Source organism: Microplitis demolitor, chromosome 1, assembly GCF_026212275.2.
Source record: "Microplitis demolitor isolate Queensland-Clemson2020A chromosome 1, iyMicDemo2.1a, whole genome shotgun sequence".
Classification (NCBI taxonomy): domain Eukaryota; kingdom Metazoa; phylum Arthropoda; class Insecta; order Hymenoptera; family Braconidae; genus Microplitis; species Microplitis demolitor.
This window is the reverse complement of record NC_068545.1, coordinates 20,316,536-20,330,152: the sequence shown is the minus strand read 5'-3', so window position 1 is coordinate 20,330,152 and position 13,617 is coordinate 20,316,536. Positions and strand designations below refer to the sequence as shown.

Genomic DNA, 13,617 nt, shown 5'->3' with positions numbered 1-13,617 from the left:
ATTTTTTCTTATAAATTTGAAAGAAAAAATAAAATAAATATGTCAATACTGAAATTAGCTGTCTAATAATTTTGGATTTTTTCAAAACGATGAATTATAAAAAATTGAAACTCTAGTTTTTTAAATTTTCTACATGTGGATATTTTTTTTTCTTCAAATTTAATTATTGTAAAAAAATTCGAAAATCAGTAATTGTCTGCTCACTTATGACCTTGAAGTTTGTAGTCGATTGCAATTTTTTTATTTTTTTTAACAAATCAATAATAAAAAAAAATATGCACATGTAGAAAATTTAAAAAATTTTAAGCGCAATTTTTTTTATAATTTATCGTTTTGAAAAAAATTCAAAAATTTAAGACCTGTATCATTGCTAGCTTCAGGATCTATACGTCAATGTATTTTTAATGATAATTAATTTATTGTTTTTAAATCTAGTCCAAAAAACTCAAAAAATGTGGGCAGGAGTATTGATGAATGTCTTAAAGAGATATGTACCAATTGTGACCCTACCATTCGCTGGGATAATTGGATTCATTGGGTATAATTTAGAAGGATGGATATCAGATCGTTATACCCCAGCTGCAGACCCCGTCATAACGCAACGGGAAGACAGACTACTGAAAAGCATCGATTCTGTTGGCCAATCATCCGTAAAAGTAAAGCACAATCCACTTGATGTCAATCTCTCCCCATCTTTATCAACATAGTCGTCAACATTTAGCCCCTATAGTTGTAATAATAATCAATCAATGATAATTACTAATTATTATAATTGTAATACTGTACAGATACTGTTGATACGTCGGATTGTAAGTGTGATTCATATATAATTATTATACGTTGTAATTATGAAAAGACTATGATTTAAATATTAGACAATTATTTTTAAAGCAAAGAAGACTGATTAGATTTATTATTTATAAGTGAGTCTTCAGAGTAATTAAACAATTAAATGGTATGAAAGTTTATAACTTTATTTTATCAATAATACTAATAATTGATTTATAAACTCATTTATTTCTCAACGGTAAATTTGTAGACGACAACGTGATTGTAGATGTCACCAGGTCTAAGAATACTGTCAGGAAAGTTTTCATGATTGACAGCGTCAGGATAATTTTGAGTCTCAAGACACAAAGCCGCATGTTTGAAGTAAGTTTTCCCCTCCTTGCCAACAATACCACTGGTATTTTTATCCGGAATAAAATTACTGGTGTACAATTGAACCCCGGGTTGATTGGAAAAAGTTTCCAAGACTCTGCCCGACTCTGGATGTACGACTTTGGCAACTAGACGTTCTTTAGTCTTTGGTTTTTTACCAAAGTCATCAGTAAGACAGAAGTTGTAATCATACCCACCGCCGGGTACTTGGTTAATGACATCACCAAGCACTGTAGGTGATCTTAGGTCCATTATACTATTTTCTACGGGTCTTATTTCACCCGTTGGAATGCTGTCGGCGTCTGTTACTGTCCACCGATCTGCATTCACCATTATCGAATGTTTATAAAGTTCTGCTGAGTTCGTATCCTGGATAAATAAACAAGATAAAAAATTGTATAAAAATTAAAGTGTAAACTCAGCTTGAAAAAAATACTAACATGGCCGGCTAAATTGAAATAACTGTGATTAGTTAAATTAATTGGTGTAGCTTTGGTAGCACAGGCTTTCATTTCAATCGTCAATGAACCGTCATCTGAGAATTTGAATATCGTCGTTGCTATGACGTCTCCAGGAAAACCTTCATCATTATCTTTGCTCAGTAAACTCATAACCAGTGAGTCATTTCTGATAACCGATTCCCATATCATGGAATTCCATCCTTTGAATCCGCCGTGTAAAGTATTCTCGCCGATATTTTTTGATACAGAAAATTCAACACCGTCTATTTTAAATTTACCTTTTCCAATGCGATTAGCAACGCGGCCTACCGTGGCTCCAAAATACGGATTGTCTTTTCCAAGATATCCTGTATGATAGTAAATTAAATAATTAGTAAATATTTAAAAAGATAATACGATTAATTAAATTTAATAATGTTTTATAATCAGTACCATTAATATCATCGAAACCTAAAACAACGTCACTGATACGCCCACCTTTATCGGGTGTTCTCACAGCTCTTATCGTAGCTCCGTAATTTAAAACATCAACTTCCTGTCCGTTATTATTTTTTAATGTAAATAATTTTACTTCTTTTCCCTCAAAATTACCCCAAGGTTTCATTTCTATTGTACCAGCCATCGCAGGTCTAAAAAATAAAAAATTTGTTATTTTTTATACTCCCAGTAATACAGTTTTATTTATTAAATAAATAACTTAATATCGTAAAGGTGTAGGCGTTAACTGTAGTTAAAATACGTGTGTAATTTCTGATAACGCGAGTTATTACGTAATATATTTTATTTAACTTGGAATTTAATCTTTTTAAATTTCTTGTATCGCACGTAAGTTCATAAACAATAAACACCTTACAATATATATTTAATATTCAAGAAATATAAAGAAAAAATAAATAATTTACTTATTTAGTCATGAATATTAACAATGAAAAATAATATTCTGAAACGTAAGAAGTTGCGTTACTTGACGCTGACGAAATACTAAAGGCCTCACCCGGGAAGAAACTCATTGAACTCATTGTCCATATTATTAATATACTACATTTGGTAATTGAAGTCAATAAAACTGTCAAATGTCCGCTTCTCTCAGCATTATTTGGCACTTTGTGATTTAAAAGAACAAAAAACAAATTTGTTTCTTTTATGTGCATGTACTTTAAATATTCTTTTTTTATGATTTACTTAAAAAAAAATTTTCAGCGTCGATTTTATTTTATTAATTATCTACTCTATTTATTAATCATTTTTAATTCGTCTGATGTCTGCAACATTCGCACTCATCATTTTGGTGCCTTATTGATAGGCCTCAAAACTGATATCTAATAGATGTCATAAAGCCACTCTCTAAAAATTAATTAGTGAAATTGACTACGAATCAGTGAATATGCACTGGGAGTTAGCTACAAGTATAACACTGTTTGAATTAGTGGTATACTTAAAGCTGGAGAAATGGTGACTGTCCACTGATTAGCAGTGAATTTCACAAATTCATTTTTAGCGAGCAAGTGTGCCTTGAAAATACTGACAAGCGAAAATTTTTAAAAATCCATGTGAAGAATTTTCAACAATTTTATTGTGTATATTTTTTAAAAAACTTTCTGTTGACAATTAACTTGGTAATTAAAAACACTAAAATTCTCAGATGTCGGCTACTTTCAGCATCTTTTGACACTTGATGATTAAAAAGAAAAAAAAAAAAATAGACATCGTCAGAGATTGCGGTCAATAAAATAAAAACTACTGTCTGTAATCTCGATATTTATCCAAAATCTATGAAAACAATAACCACATACTCTCCTTTATTTATTGACGTATCAAGCTACAAGCACTATTAATTTTTATTTTATTTATTTATTTTTCTTCTTTGCTTATATCTGTTTTATCTTCTCAATACTCTCCAATTAAATAAAATGATTTAATGATGATTTTATAATAAACTAACGACTATTCATAGACATCTGTTTACTATTTTTTTTTTCTTTTTTTTTTGCGGACGACTTAATTAGAATTTATATTAATTATTATAATTAATAATAATAATAAACGAATAATATATCATATTAAAATAAAAATACAAACAATATCAATTTAATCACCAACTTGTAGGATAGAACTCAAATTTTCTACTCCGATTCTCAATCTCACATAATAAAATTTATTGTTATCAATACCTTTGTAATTTTCCATCCTCTTTATCAGCACTGGCATCATTTATTTTCAAATCTACCGGGTCGCTTGCTATTTTTTTTTCTTTCTTACTATCCGTGTATTGATTTCCATAAAATTTACGTTTTTTCATTTTCTGCGTAGGTTTTTTCTTACTTTTATCTTTTTCATTCATTCCTTTGCTCAATAAAATAAAATTAATTCAATTCAACAGAATATCAATTGAACAGTTATTAAATCGATGCTGCTCTCCCTGAGAACACAATGACATTATTTAATTTAATTCTAAAATTATTTAACTGTCAGAAATGCATTCTTTAATTAATCTTCAAAGTAAAAACTTTAAGTACTTAAATTACAAACAAATATTTCAATAAAAATATTTAATTATCTAACAATTTATTTACTTAATACTTATGTTTGTCATTGAGAGCAAGTAAATATTATTGAATGTGAACCAACAATTTATTTGCTAAAGAATTTAACCAGGTACTTGTTATTGCACTTTAAGATTTAATTGTTTACTTCAAATTTTTATAATTATCAATTATTATCAAGAAAAATAATTTTTAAATTTATTTATTCAACTACAAACTAATTATCAATTTTTTTTCTAGTCAATTTTGTCACAGACTTCTATTTGAATTTAAAAAATTAATAGAACTCAGTCTTTATTACTTTCTATTTATAAAATAAATAAAAATGTAAATCTTGTACAAAAGTACTCCCGATCATGAAACATATTTTCATTGATTTAATATTTTATAACATATATATTTATATATTGATCGAACTAGTGGACTACAGACAATTTTTATCAAATGTCAGATTATTTAAATAAAATTTAAAAAAATATTTTATAGATTGTGACCTTGCCCTCGAAAATATCAATGAAGACTTACGCGCGTGTCGATCAATCAGCTTATCTTTATATTTAAAGTCTAGTTTTTTAAATTTCATAAACCGACTAGTTAATAAAATAAATATATGTATATAATTTTACAAACTCATTGTAATTAACTGCTATAATTACTTAGAATTTGTGTTTTATAATTTGTCTGGTTGCCAGGCATTTAAACGCGTGATTAATAAGATTGGATTAGTTTACGAAAATTTAAAATATATATTCAGTAGTTTCCGTGGACTTTGAAACCGCGTTGTGAAATGATAAAACTATCATTATAATAATTACCAATATTGTACAAACCGAAAGTAAATGTATAGAAGACTGCTTAAGCATAAGAGCTTATTTATTTTATTTATTGAGTTATTCATTTTTAAAAGTTTAATATTTAAATATTTATATTTTAAAACTTTGTATCACGAGTCTTTGAAACTTACTAGTGAAGGGAAACTGATTGAATCAGCCAACGGCTCAAGGATTATATTCAAGGATCAACACAAAACGTAAAAGAAAATCCATAAAAATTCTCGCTCTATAAATTTAACGACGATTTTTTTATCAGCCTCTATATTAATAAAAAAAAAAAAAAGAAAAAAAAATTATTGACAAGAATTTTATTTTAATTCTTCTTTGTATCAGGATTTTAAATCTATTGATAAATAATTTCCTTATTGACATTAACTGATAAAAAACAACCGTTCAATAATTGATAATTATTTTATTTCTAATTTATTTTATATTTTATATACTTTTTTTTTGCTTAAATAATTTTTTATATGACCATGAAGTTAGCAGACAATTAAAAATTTTGGATTTCTTTTTTCAAACAAATTAATTACAAAATAAAAAAACTAAAAAAATGCACATGTACAAAATTTTAAAAACTACAGGTGCAATTTTTTAAATATTTTTTTTTTTTGCAATTTATCATTTTTAAAAAAATTAAAAAATTACTAGACGTCGGTTAACTTCAGTATGACTTTTTTATCGACAATATTATTCGAGTTTAAAAAAAAAAGTAACACTTGTTATCGGACATGTAATTAAATGATTAAAGTAGAATATTTACATTATTAATCAGGGGTTGATTAAATTTTTTACAGGCAAATAAATACCTGTCAATATAAATTTATCTAGAAACTCAAAAGTAAGTCATATATATTTTAATATTTTTTTAACTTATGTTAATTTATTTCTTTAGTATTCAATACTTCAAATTATCTATTGATGATTAAATCAAATTATACGTGACATGAAATAATAAGAAAACGTTGACCAATATATTAGTCGTAGCCTCAAGTTATTTTTTATCTAAAAAAACGAAACCAATAAAGTTATTACGAAATAACAAATATGATGAACTTAAAAGTGATCAGAAAATAATTTCCATTGATATTAAAAAAGAAATTATTATTTAATTAAAACAAAATAATTTTAAAAAAAATGTAAATGGTCACTTGTTGAAATGAATTTTAATAAAACATCTGAGATAAAGTTTTATAACTTAAACTACACTGATAACAGTTTATTGTACCCGTAAAGCAAACATTATTATATTTATATAACTAAAACATCAAAGAAAATATGTCTTACGTTTTACAACTTAAATAAATAAAAAAAAACGTCAGACTGACGCATTGTTTAACAAAGAAAAAAAAATTAATTTATTCGTTATAAACAAAATACCTCAGAGTTAAATCACGAGATGTTTTCAAGTCTGCAGCATGAGAATACTATTTCAAAATACTTAGCACTTGGTCAGCCTTGATCATTTCTCGTAATCACTCACAAGATAATTCCCTCTTATTATAAATCTATTATCTAATTATTAATTCAAATTTTACTTTAATTAATGCAAAATTTTTTCCTATTAATTTTTTGGTATTGAAGTTTTTCCTTATTAGCAAGAAAAAAAAAATATATGAACTCTTGAAAAATTTAAATAATTGCTTAGAATAAATATTTATTTTTATACTTCGTAAGTAAAAAAAATTAATTAAAAATTCAAATTTTATTTTTTATAAGTTAATTTAAATGTGGGACAAAAGATGACTGAAGTTAGCAGCCAATAAAAAGTTTAAAATCTTTTTTTAAAAAATTGTTTACAAGAAAAAAAAAACCAAAAATATGCACATATAAAAAATTTAAAAAATTATATGTGCAATTTTTTCAAATATTTTTTTTTATAATTTATCGTTTTGAAGAAAGATCAAAAATTTATTAGACGGCTAACTTCAGTATCATGGACAGAAGTACCATTTTTGGCCACTGCTCCATTTTTGGACATTTAATTTAAAATAAAAAAAAAGTCTTGTTGTGTAATAATGTGAAAAAATTTTAAAAATTAATTATGGCATTGCGTATTTTAAAATTTATTTAATTTTCATTTTTCAAATGTCCAAATCTGGACTAAAGTGACCAAAAATGGCACCTCTATTTTAAGCCGTATTGATAATTTATCTTAAGATTAAAATTGGATAATTGCCAGTACATCCATGAATACATTTAAATATATATATTTATAAATGTATATTTATATATAAGTAAATACAGACATACGTATTGCCCCTACTTAAAAAGAAAAAAATAATTTCCCTTTCCCGGTAAAATGTACTGAGGAATTCCCACCACCAAGAAATATATGAGCCGGTGCAAACAACTACAGTTGAACGCTGCATTACTCGTTTCCTTCATTCACTTTCGACGTATCGCCCGTTCAAGATAAAACTCCTCTCCATAAATTAATTAAATAATTAATTAACAAATAAAAATAAATATTTATTATTACCAAAAAACTTTTACTTCAGGTAAAAAGTTTACGTAAATTGAAATTAAAAAAAAAAAAAAGAAACTAATTAGTTTATAAATAAAACAGGCTATAAATTGTCGACTCTAAATAATTTGAAACGAGGCCTTATAGTTTTAAATAATAGTATTAAGAAATCAGTGAACTTTGCCGGCTTTGACTCTGTTTCATTAAATAAATAAACGATTTAAAATCAAACAATGGGTATGAAAAATAAGGTATGTTTCGTTCGATATATGCATAAATATTTTTAAGTTACATACGTGTTTTTATTTTTTTAAGACAGTGCAATGTTCGATAAATAAAAGCAAATACTGCAGGTGACTAAAGTGCGATAAGAGGTCGATTTTAAACGCAATAATATGTACGTCTGTATTAAATATTATTGCACTTCTAGTAATGCCGGTACGTCAGTCATTACAATAAACCGGAAATGTTATTATAGTATTTTGTAAACGTGGCAGTAAGACCTGAAGCTCTTTTCTCGCTGACTATTTTTTTAAATTTTCTTGACAATATTAATTTAAATTTTATTTCAATATGAACTCAGGTATCATTTATTTTATATTTCATATTCTATAAATTTATTAATTAGCACGCAGGCATATTTGCAATTTATTAATTGCATTTATTTTTTTTGATTACTAAATTATTTTTATTAATTATTTATTTTCATTGTTCGGTATCTAAATTTAGAGTGAGTAGCCTAGAACTTTCTCTTTATTCTCGATAATAAAAATGGAAATCCCAGGGTTTTTTTTAGTGTGATATAAAAATAAAGTAAAAAAAAAAAAAACAATATATTATTATTAAGTTTTAGATTTTATTAAAATTTTAATGATAGTAATATTTTACATATGATAACAATGAATTTTTTTTTCCTTGATTAATCATCATGATGATTAATTTATCGATAATTTATTAGCGTCTGAAATAAATTTTTATTCTATTAAATTTATCATATTTATTATTAATATACTATAAGAATAAAAAAGTCGACTAAATTCTGATAAAAAAAAATATATAATTTACCAGTCACTTGTTTTTAAAATTTATTAATATTATTATTTATAAAACCATGTATTTATTACCGTAATAAAAATTATTAATAAATAATCCAATAAAAAAACTCGAATTGAAATAAAACGTAAAAAAATAAGATAACAATTTAAACTTTATTATAGATAAGTATATAATTATCTTATTGTAGATCATCATTAAAAGAATATACAAGATTTGGAGAGATTATAATATTATTAATGTAATTTAACTTGTTAGTAGATTATAAGTACACGTTTATGTAAATATTGATCGCGAATGCGCGCAGACTCAGCAAAGTATATAATATATAAATATACTAGTATTTCTTTAATCATCCTCGAGGTCGTGCTGAAAATTGCATTAGTGTAGTTTCATTATTTGATACGATACTGTACCAGTTATAAAATGCACTTGCAACAGCACGGAAATCAAAATACTGGTACATCAGCTCGACAGACAAGTAGATTGCCATCAGGATCGGGTAGCTCTGGTAAACTCAATGAAACTTTGCATTACGTTATGTTTACTCAGGCAAGTCTATTATAATTATGACAAAACGATCTGACACTGCGGCGCTACCGAGCATTAAGTCAATCATCATCAATTAAAAATATAATTAACGTCAGCAATAATCCTTCCTTATCACTCAGGACTACAGTACGTCCAAGCATTCACATGTGGACCAATCACCTGTCATCTGTTTAATAAATTAATCATTTATACCTGTAACATCCAAATGTCAATCATTAAATATTTATTTAAAATTCAAGTATTGGTTAATGAATTTCATTTTTTATTATTTAGATGTCTGATAGCAATCCTGAAATGAGGGCAACTGCAGCAAGAATCTGTCGCGATTATCTTCATGGTGTATGGAAGCATGTCAACTCTGATAATATAGTATTAAAACATATAAGGTATGTTATTTTATTATTATTATATATGTAAGTAATTTAATTATTTTATTAAACGATACTAATTATATAAAATAGCTGTAATGTACGTGGAAAAAAAAGTTTTATTGGAGAAAAAATTTTATCTTGTTAATTTTGGATTTAAATATTTTTTAGTGGAGGATTAAGTAACTGGGTGTACAATGTACAGTTACCTGAAGGTACAACGCCTCTGCGTGGTGAACCCCGTCAAGTATTACTAAGAATATACGGGCAGACACATGGTGAACGTGCAATGGAAAGTATTATCACGGAATCTGTTATTTTTACCCTACTGTCTGAACGTAAACTTGGCCCGAAACTCCATGGAGTCTTCCCGGGTGGTAGAATCGAAGAGTATATACCAGCACGTCCCTTGCTGACCAAAGAGCTCGCGGATCCTGAGCTGAGTGCACTGACTGCTGAAAAAATGGCACATCTACATATGATGCAGGTGCCCATAAACAAGGAGCCCACTTGGTTATGGGACACTATGGCCAAGTGGCGCACTAGTGCTGAAGAAGTGCTAAAAAACGTTGACGAGGTTGACACGCACCTGATGAAACATATTGAGGCAGTAAAGTCCATCAACTTCAGCGCAGAGATCGCTTGGTTCAGGTTAATATTTTTATTTACACATTTTTTTATTCAATTTCCCAGGAACTCAATTAAAAATTATTTTTTTTATTGTAGATCTTTTGTATCACAACATAAATATCCAATAGTATTTTGTCACAATGACATGCAGGAGGGTAATATATTGCTGCGTCAAAACAGCCGCAAACGTGAATTAGTAATTATTGATTTTGAGTATTGCTCATACAATTACCGTGGATTTGACCTGGCTAATCACTTTGTCGAGTGGCAGTACGATTACACAGCTGAGGAGTATCCATTCTTCCACGAGAGAACTGGATCTGGACCAACGGACGAACAAAAGGTACGTTGTTGATGGCTAGGGAATACTAATAAGATGATGTGGGTAAGAATAAAACCTTCATTTAAATTTATTTTTCATTTATCGTTTTTGATATTCAAATAATTTATTTCACCGTTCAATTATATTGCACTTTTTTTTTAAATATAAAGTAAACGGGCGTACACGTGATCTACTTGATTTAGTTATTAAATCATTAAATAATTTAAAATCATTTAACATAAAGTGTTAAATTAAATAAACGATCACGTGTATGCTGCAGTACATTAAAGTCATGTGAAGTATAATTATTACATTAGTATCGTAAAATCAAATCAGAAGTTTAAATTATGTGATATGCGGGTTGTTAATATTGAGGGGTAGGGCCACGTTGGCGTGCGTTGCGTGTGTATGTATCAGTTTCACAGGACTCTAGACTGCAATGATCAATGAGACAAGGCTGAGGCCTGGATCCTAATGGAAAACTGGATAATGATGAGCAAATGATGCCGTGGCATTACAATGGACCCAAGAGACAGTTTAACTCGAACTGAGAAATATATTATCTGTCAAATACGCAGAAGAGAATACAACTACGGGTGATGATTATTGCTAGAGCATCAACTCGTGGCACAGCCCTGATGGGGACACCACATCCTCTGGGTCCCTGATGAATATCAACTTCTTCAAAACTCGAGTACCTTCAACACGCACTCTCTCAATAATTAAATAATCAGTCTCCGTCAATAAAACAATTGTCAATAAGCCGATTGTGGCTTTTTCAATCTTGCCAACTTCTGTCAAAGGATCCTTTGAAGCCATGAGATATACTGTACAATGGTATATGATATCTCTTCACTTCCAAGCCATCCTTTTTACAATTAATATTAAATTCTATTTTTTTTTATCAATTTGACAAAAAAAATTTAGTTTTTTTTTTATTTTACTTTTATTAAATTTTGATGGTTGTCTAATACTTTGAGTGCTTACTGTCAATTATTCAACGACTTACTTTTTTTTTTTTTTTTTTTTTTTTTTTTTTTTTTTTTTGAAATAATTTATTTTATTTATCATTAAACCGTAAAACTCATTCTTATCATGGGAGTTAATGCATATTAAATTATATAAATGATATGTCACTATTATTAAATTGATAACTGATTAAATTAATTATCTATTTAATTAATAACAAAAAATTAAAACAACGGAGAATAAAAAGTAGTTTTTTTAACTTATGATGATAAAACTCTAAGCAATCAGGTAATTTATTAATAATTATTATTTTTAATAGCTCCATTTTATAAGAAGTTACTTGAAGACAACTGGCAAAGAAGGCGTTGCTGAAGAAAATCGTTTGATGGAAGAAGTCAAAGTATTTACATTAGCTAGTCATCTATTCTGGGGATTATGGAGTGTCGTTAATGCTGGTCATTCTAATATTCCCTTTGGTTACTGGGTAATTATATATATTAATAAAAAAATAAAAGGGTAGTTGGTCCAGTGAATGAATATCATTAAAATTTTGATCATAATTACATGAATAAAATATTTAGCTGCTATTTACTTGACAACTTTTACTACTTCAATTATAATTTAAAGGAAAGGAATTAACTGAGATATTGAATTCAACGTCTTCGGGTGTAAGAACAGAGGTGCGCTATTAAGCGCCCAATCCTGCGGTTTTTAATAACTTCAAATTCATTTAAAATATATGTAGATACTATATATATTATTAAAAGAAATCGGAAATAAGAGCAAAGTCAATTCCAACTCGAGCAGACTTTAGGTCTCACTCTAGACTGACTTGTCTGAGTACTAATTTTATACAATCATTCAAATCCTATCGTCTAAACAATAATATGAGTGATTGAGTTGCTGATAAAGTTACAAGTGACGAAACCTCCAACATTTATCAACATTCAGATTCTAATGATTTTTTGTCCTCCCTGCTATACTTAAAATCATTGTTTGGACACGATACATTTATAATAATAAAGATCACCATTGCATCTCAGGTTACCCTAGTAAACTTCACCGAAGCCCGTCTCTCATTCTCACGCTCCGTTATCGGTCTAGATTCCGAAGCTGACGAATTTTATTCCTCAACAAAGCGACCAAAGTCATACCTATAAAATAATATAATAATCTCACGAAATAATAATTATAAATATAACGGGAGTTGAAATTCTACTTCTACTTTATATTAAAATTTAAAAATACGATCGTTCATTTACTGGCTCAGTCACCCTGTAATTCTTAACTATAAATATATTTTTATTTGCCACACTATCATACTATTGTTTTATTTTATTTAATAGGACTATGCAACATGCAGACTATCGACCTACCAGCATTTGAAAGAAAAAATAAGCCAATCATCAATCAATGCAAGTCAGCCACAATGTGGAATTAAAAGAAAGGAAGATCACACGGACTGAACAAATGTCTAATCTAAGCGCCACAATGTCTAGGCTCTTAATATTTTTGATAAGAGTCAAGATCAATTCGATTGCTTGGATCTCCATAGGATAATAAGCAATCGTTTTAAAAATGACACGACGAATGACATCTTTACTGAGCGTAGACCATCGTTTTATATTTTTTAAAAAATATATGTATATTTATATAAATATAAATATATATAACAACGATGTTTAAAGTATAACATCAAAAATAAAAAGCTTAAGTACAAGTTAATAGTCAACATCTGCATAGACAACGAGTTGGTTGATAGCCTGCGTCGTTGACCGACGGAATAATTATTAACAATAATAATAATTATTCTTATTACGTTTCCTGTTATCTTGAAACCATCAATGGAATTTGTATTAAGTATAAAACAACGGAATTTGAATTAAGTTATGAGTCGATGACTTACACGGAAAAATAACAATTTTTTTTTTTTTTTTTTTTTAAGATGGATTTGAGTACGACTGAATAACAAATTATTGTACTTAGTAAATCCCGAGTGATTAGTACTTATAAAGTTATTGTTTTTTTTTCTTCTCTAAGAAAATTAATAGAAGAAATTGTGCACTTAAAAATAATGTAGTGAATATAAAATGATATAAATTTTTAATCTTTGTATTTTTTATCTTTATTTAATATTTAAGTTTATTGCGAACCGATTTTTAAAAGTCTGATAACAAAAAAAAAATTTTTAGATGTAATTAGTTACTTTATTTATTATAATTATTATTTATTAAAATAGCGTTTTGTAATGACCTTAT

General features: G+C 27.5%; 2 protein-coding genes and 1 long non-coding RNA gene across 12 annotated transcripts; 2 read left to right on the top strand and 1 right to left on the bottom strand.

Annotated features, from left to right (window-relative positions):
* The first annotated feature begins 712 nt into the window (after positions 1–712).
* On the top strand, positions 713–1,127 carry LOC128668135 (uncharacterized). Its single transcript, XR_008403900.1, has 3 exons — positions 713–809; positions 892–955; positions 1,040–1,127. It is a non-coding gene; the product is annotated as an uncharacterized LOC128668135 (long non-coding RNA).
* Positions 954–7,853, bottom strand: LOC103571259 (galactose mutarotase). 6 transcript variants are annotated; one of them, XM_053740292.1, is made up of 5 exons: positions 7,762–7,853; positions 3,794–4,041; positions 2,055–2,251; positions 1,602–1,969; positions 954–1,530 (listed from the first exon to the last, which is right to left on the bottom strand). In XM_053740292.1, exons 2-5 carry the CDS (start codon positions 3,961–3,963, stop codon positions 1,015–1,017), a joined length of 1,251 nt encoding a protein of 416 aa, XP_053596267.1. In that variant the 5' UTR covers positions 3,964–4,041; positions 7,762–7,853; the 3' UTR covers positions 954–1,014. The 6 variants fall into 6 exon arrangements, with proteins under 6 accessions (XP_053596267.1, XP_053596260.1, XP_053596275.1 ...); XM_053740285.1 differs by lacking the exon at positions 7,762–7,853 and adding an exon at positions 6,379–6,486; XM_053740300.1 differs by lacking the exon at positions 7,762–7,853 and adding an exon at positions 6,286–6,356.
* Positions 7,358–13,601, top strand: LOC103571258 (choline kinase alpha). 5 transcript variants are annotated; one of them, XM_053740263.1, is made up of 7 exons: positions 7,358–7,499; positions 7,568–7,716; positions 9,344–9,456; positions 9,610–10,089; positions 10,165–10,411; positions 11,679–11,843; positions 12,706–13,587. In XM_053740263.1, the coding sequence occupies exons 2-7, from the start codon at positions 7,699–7,701 to the stop codon at positions 12,823–12,825; spliced, it is 1,143 nt and encodes a 380-aa protein (XP_053596238.1). In that variant the 5' UTR covers positions 7,358–7,499; positions 7,568–7,698; the 3' UTR covers positions 12,826–13,587. The 5 variants fall into 5 exon arrangements, with proteins under 5 accessions (XP_053596238.1, XP_008547579.1, XP_008547582.1 ...); XM_008549357.3 differs by having other exon boundaries at positions 7,358–7,716; XM_008549360.3 differs by lacking the exons at positions 7,358–7,499; positions 7,568–7,716 and adding an exon at positions 7,961–8,048 and having other exon boundaries at positions 12,706–13,590.
* The last annotated feature ends 16 nt before the right edge of the window (positions 13,602–13,617 follow it).

What these genes read in the sequence shown, in the direction of transcription:
- LOC103571259 (XM_053740292.1), bottom strand. Translation starts at nt 3,963, where the DNA reads ATGAATGAAAAAGATAAAAGTAAGAAAAAACCTACGCAGAAAATGAAA. An exon ending in AGGTTTCGATGATATTAATG is followed by an intron (nt 1,970 to 2,054) that starts GTACTGATTATA and finishes ACTATCATACAG; the next exon opens with GATATCTTGGAAAAGACAAT. An exon ending in ATTTCAATTTAGCCGGCCAT is followed by an intron (nt 1,531 to 1,601) that starts GTTAGTATTTTT and finishes TTATTTATCCAG; the next exon opens with GATACGAACTCAGCAGAACT.
- LOC103571258 (XM_008549356.3), top strand. Translation starts at nt 8,945, where the DNA reads ATGCACTTGCAACAGCACGGAAATCAAAATACTGGTACATCAGCTCGA. An exon ending in GCAGAGATCGCTTGGTTCAG is followed by an intron (nt 10,090 to 10,164) that starts GTTAATATTTTT and finishes TTTTTATTGTAG; the next exon opens with ATCTTTTGTATCACAACATA. An exon ending in GACCAACGGACGAACAAAAG is followed by an intron (nt 10,412 to 11,678) that starts GTACGTTGTTGA and finishes TATTTTTAATAG; the next exon opens with CTCCATTTTATAAGAAGTTA.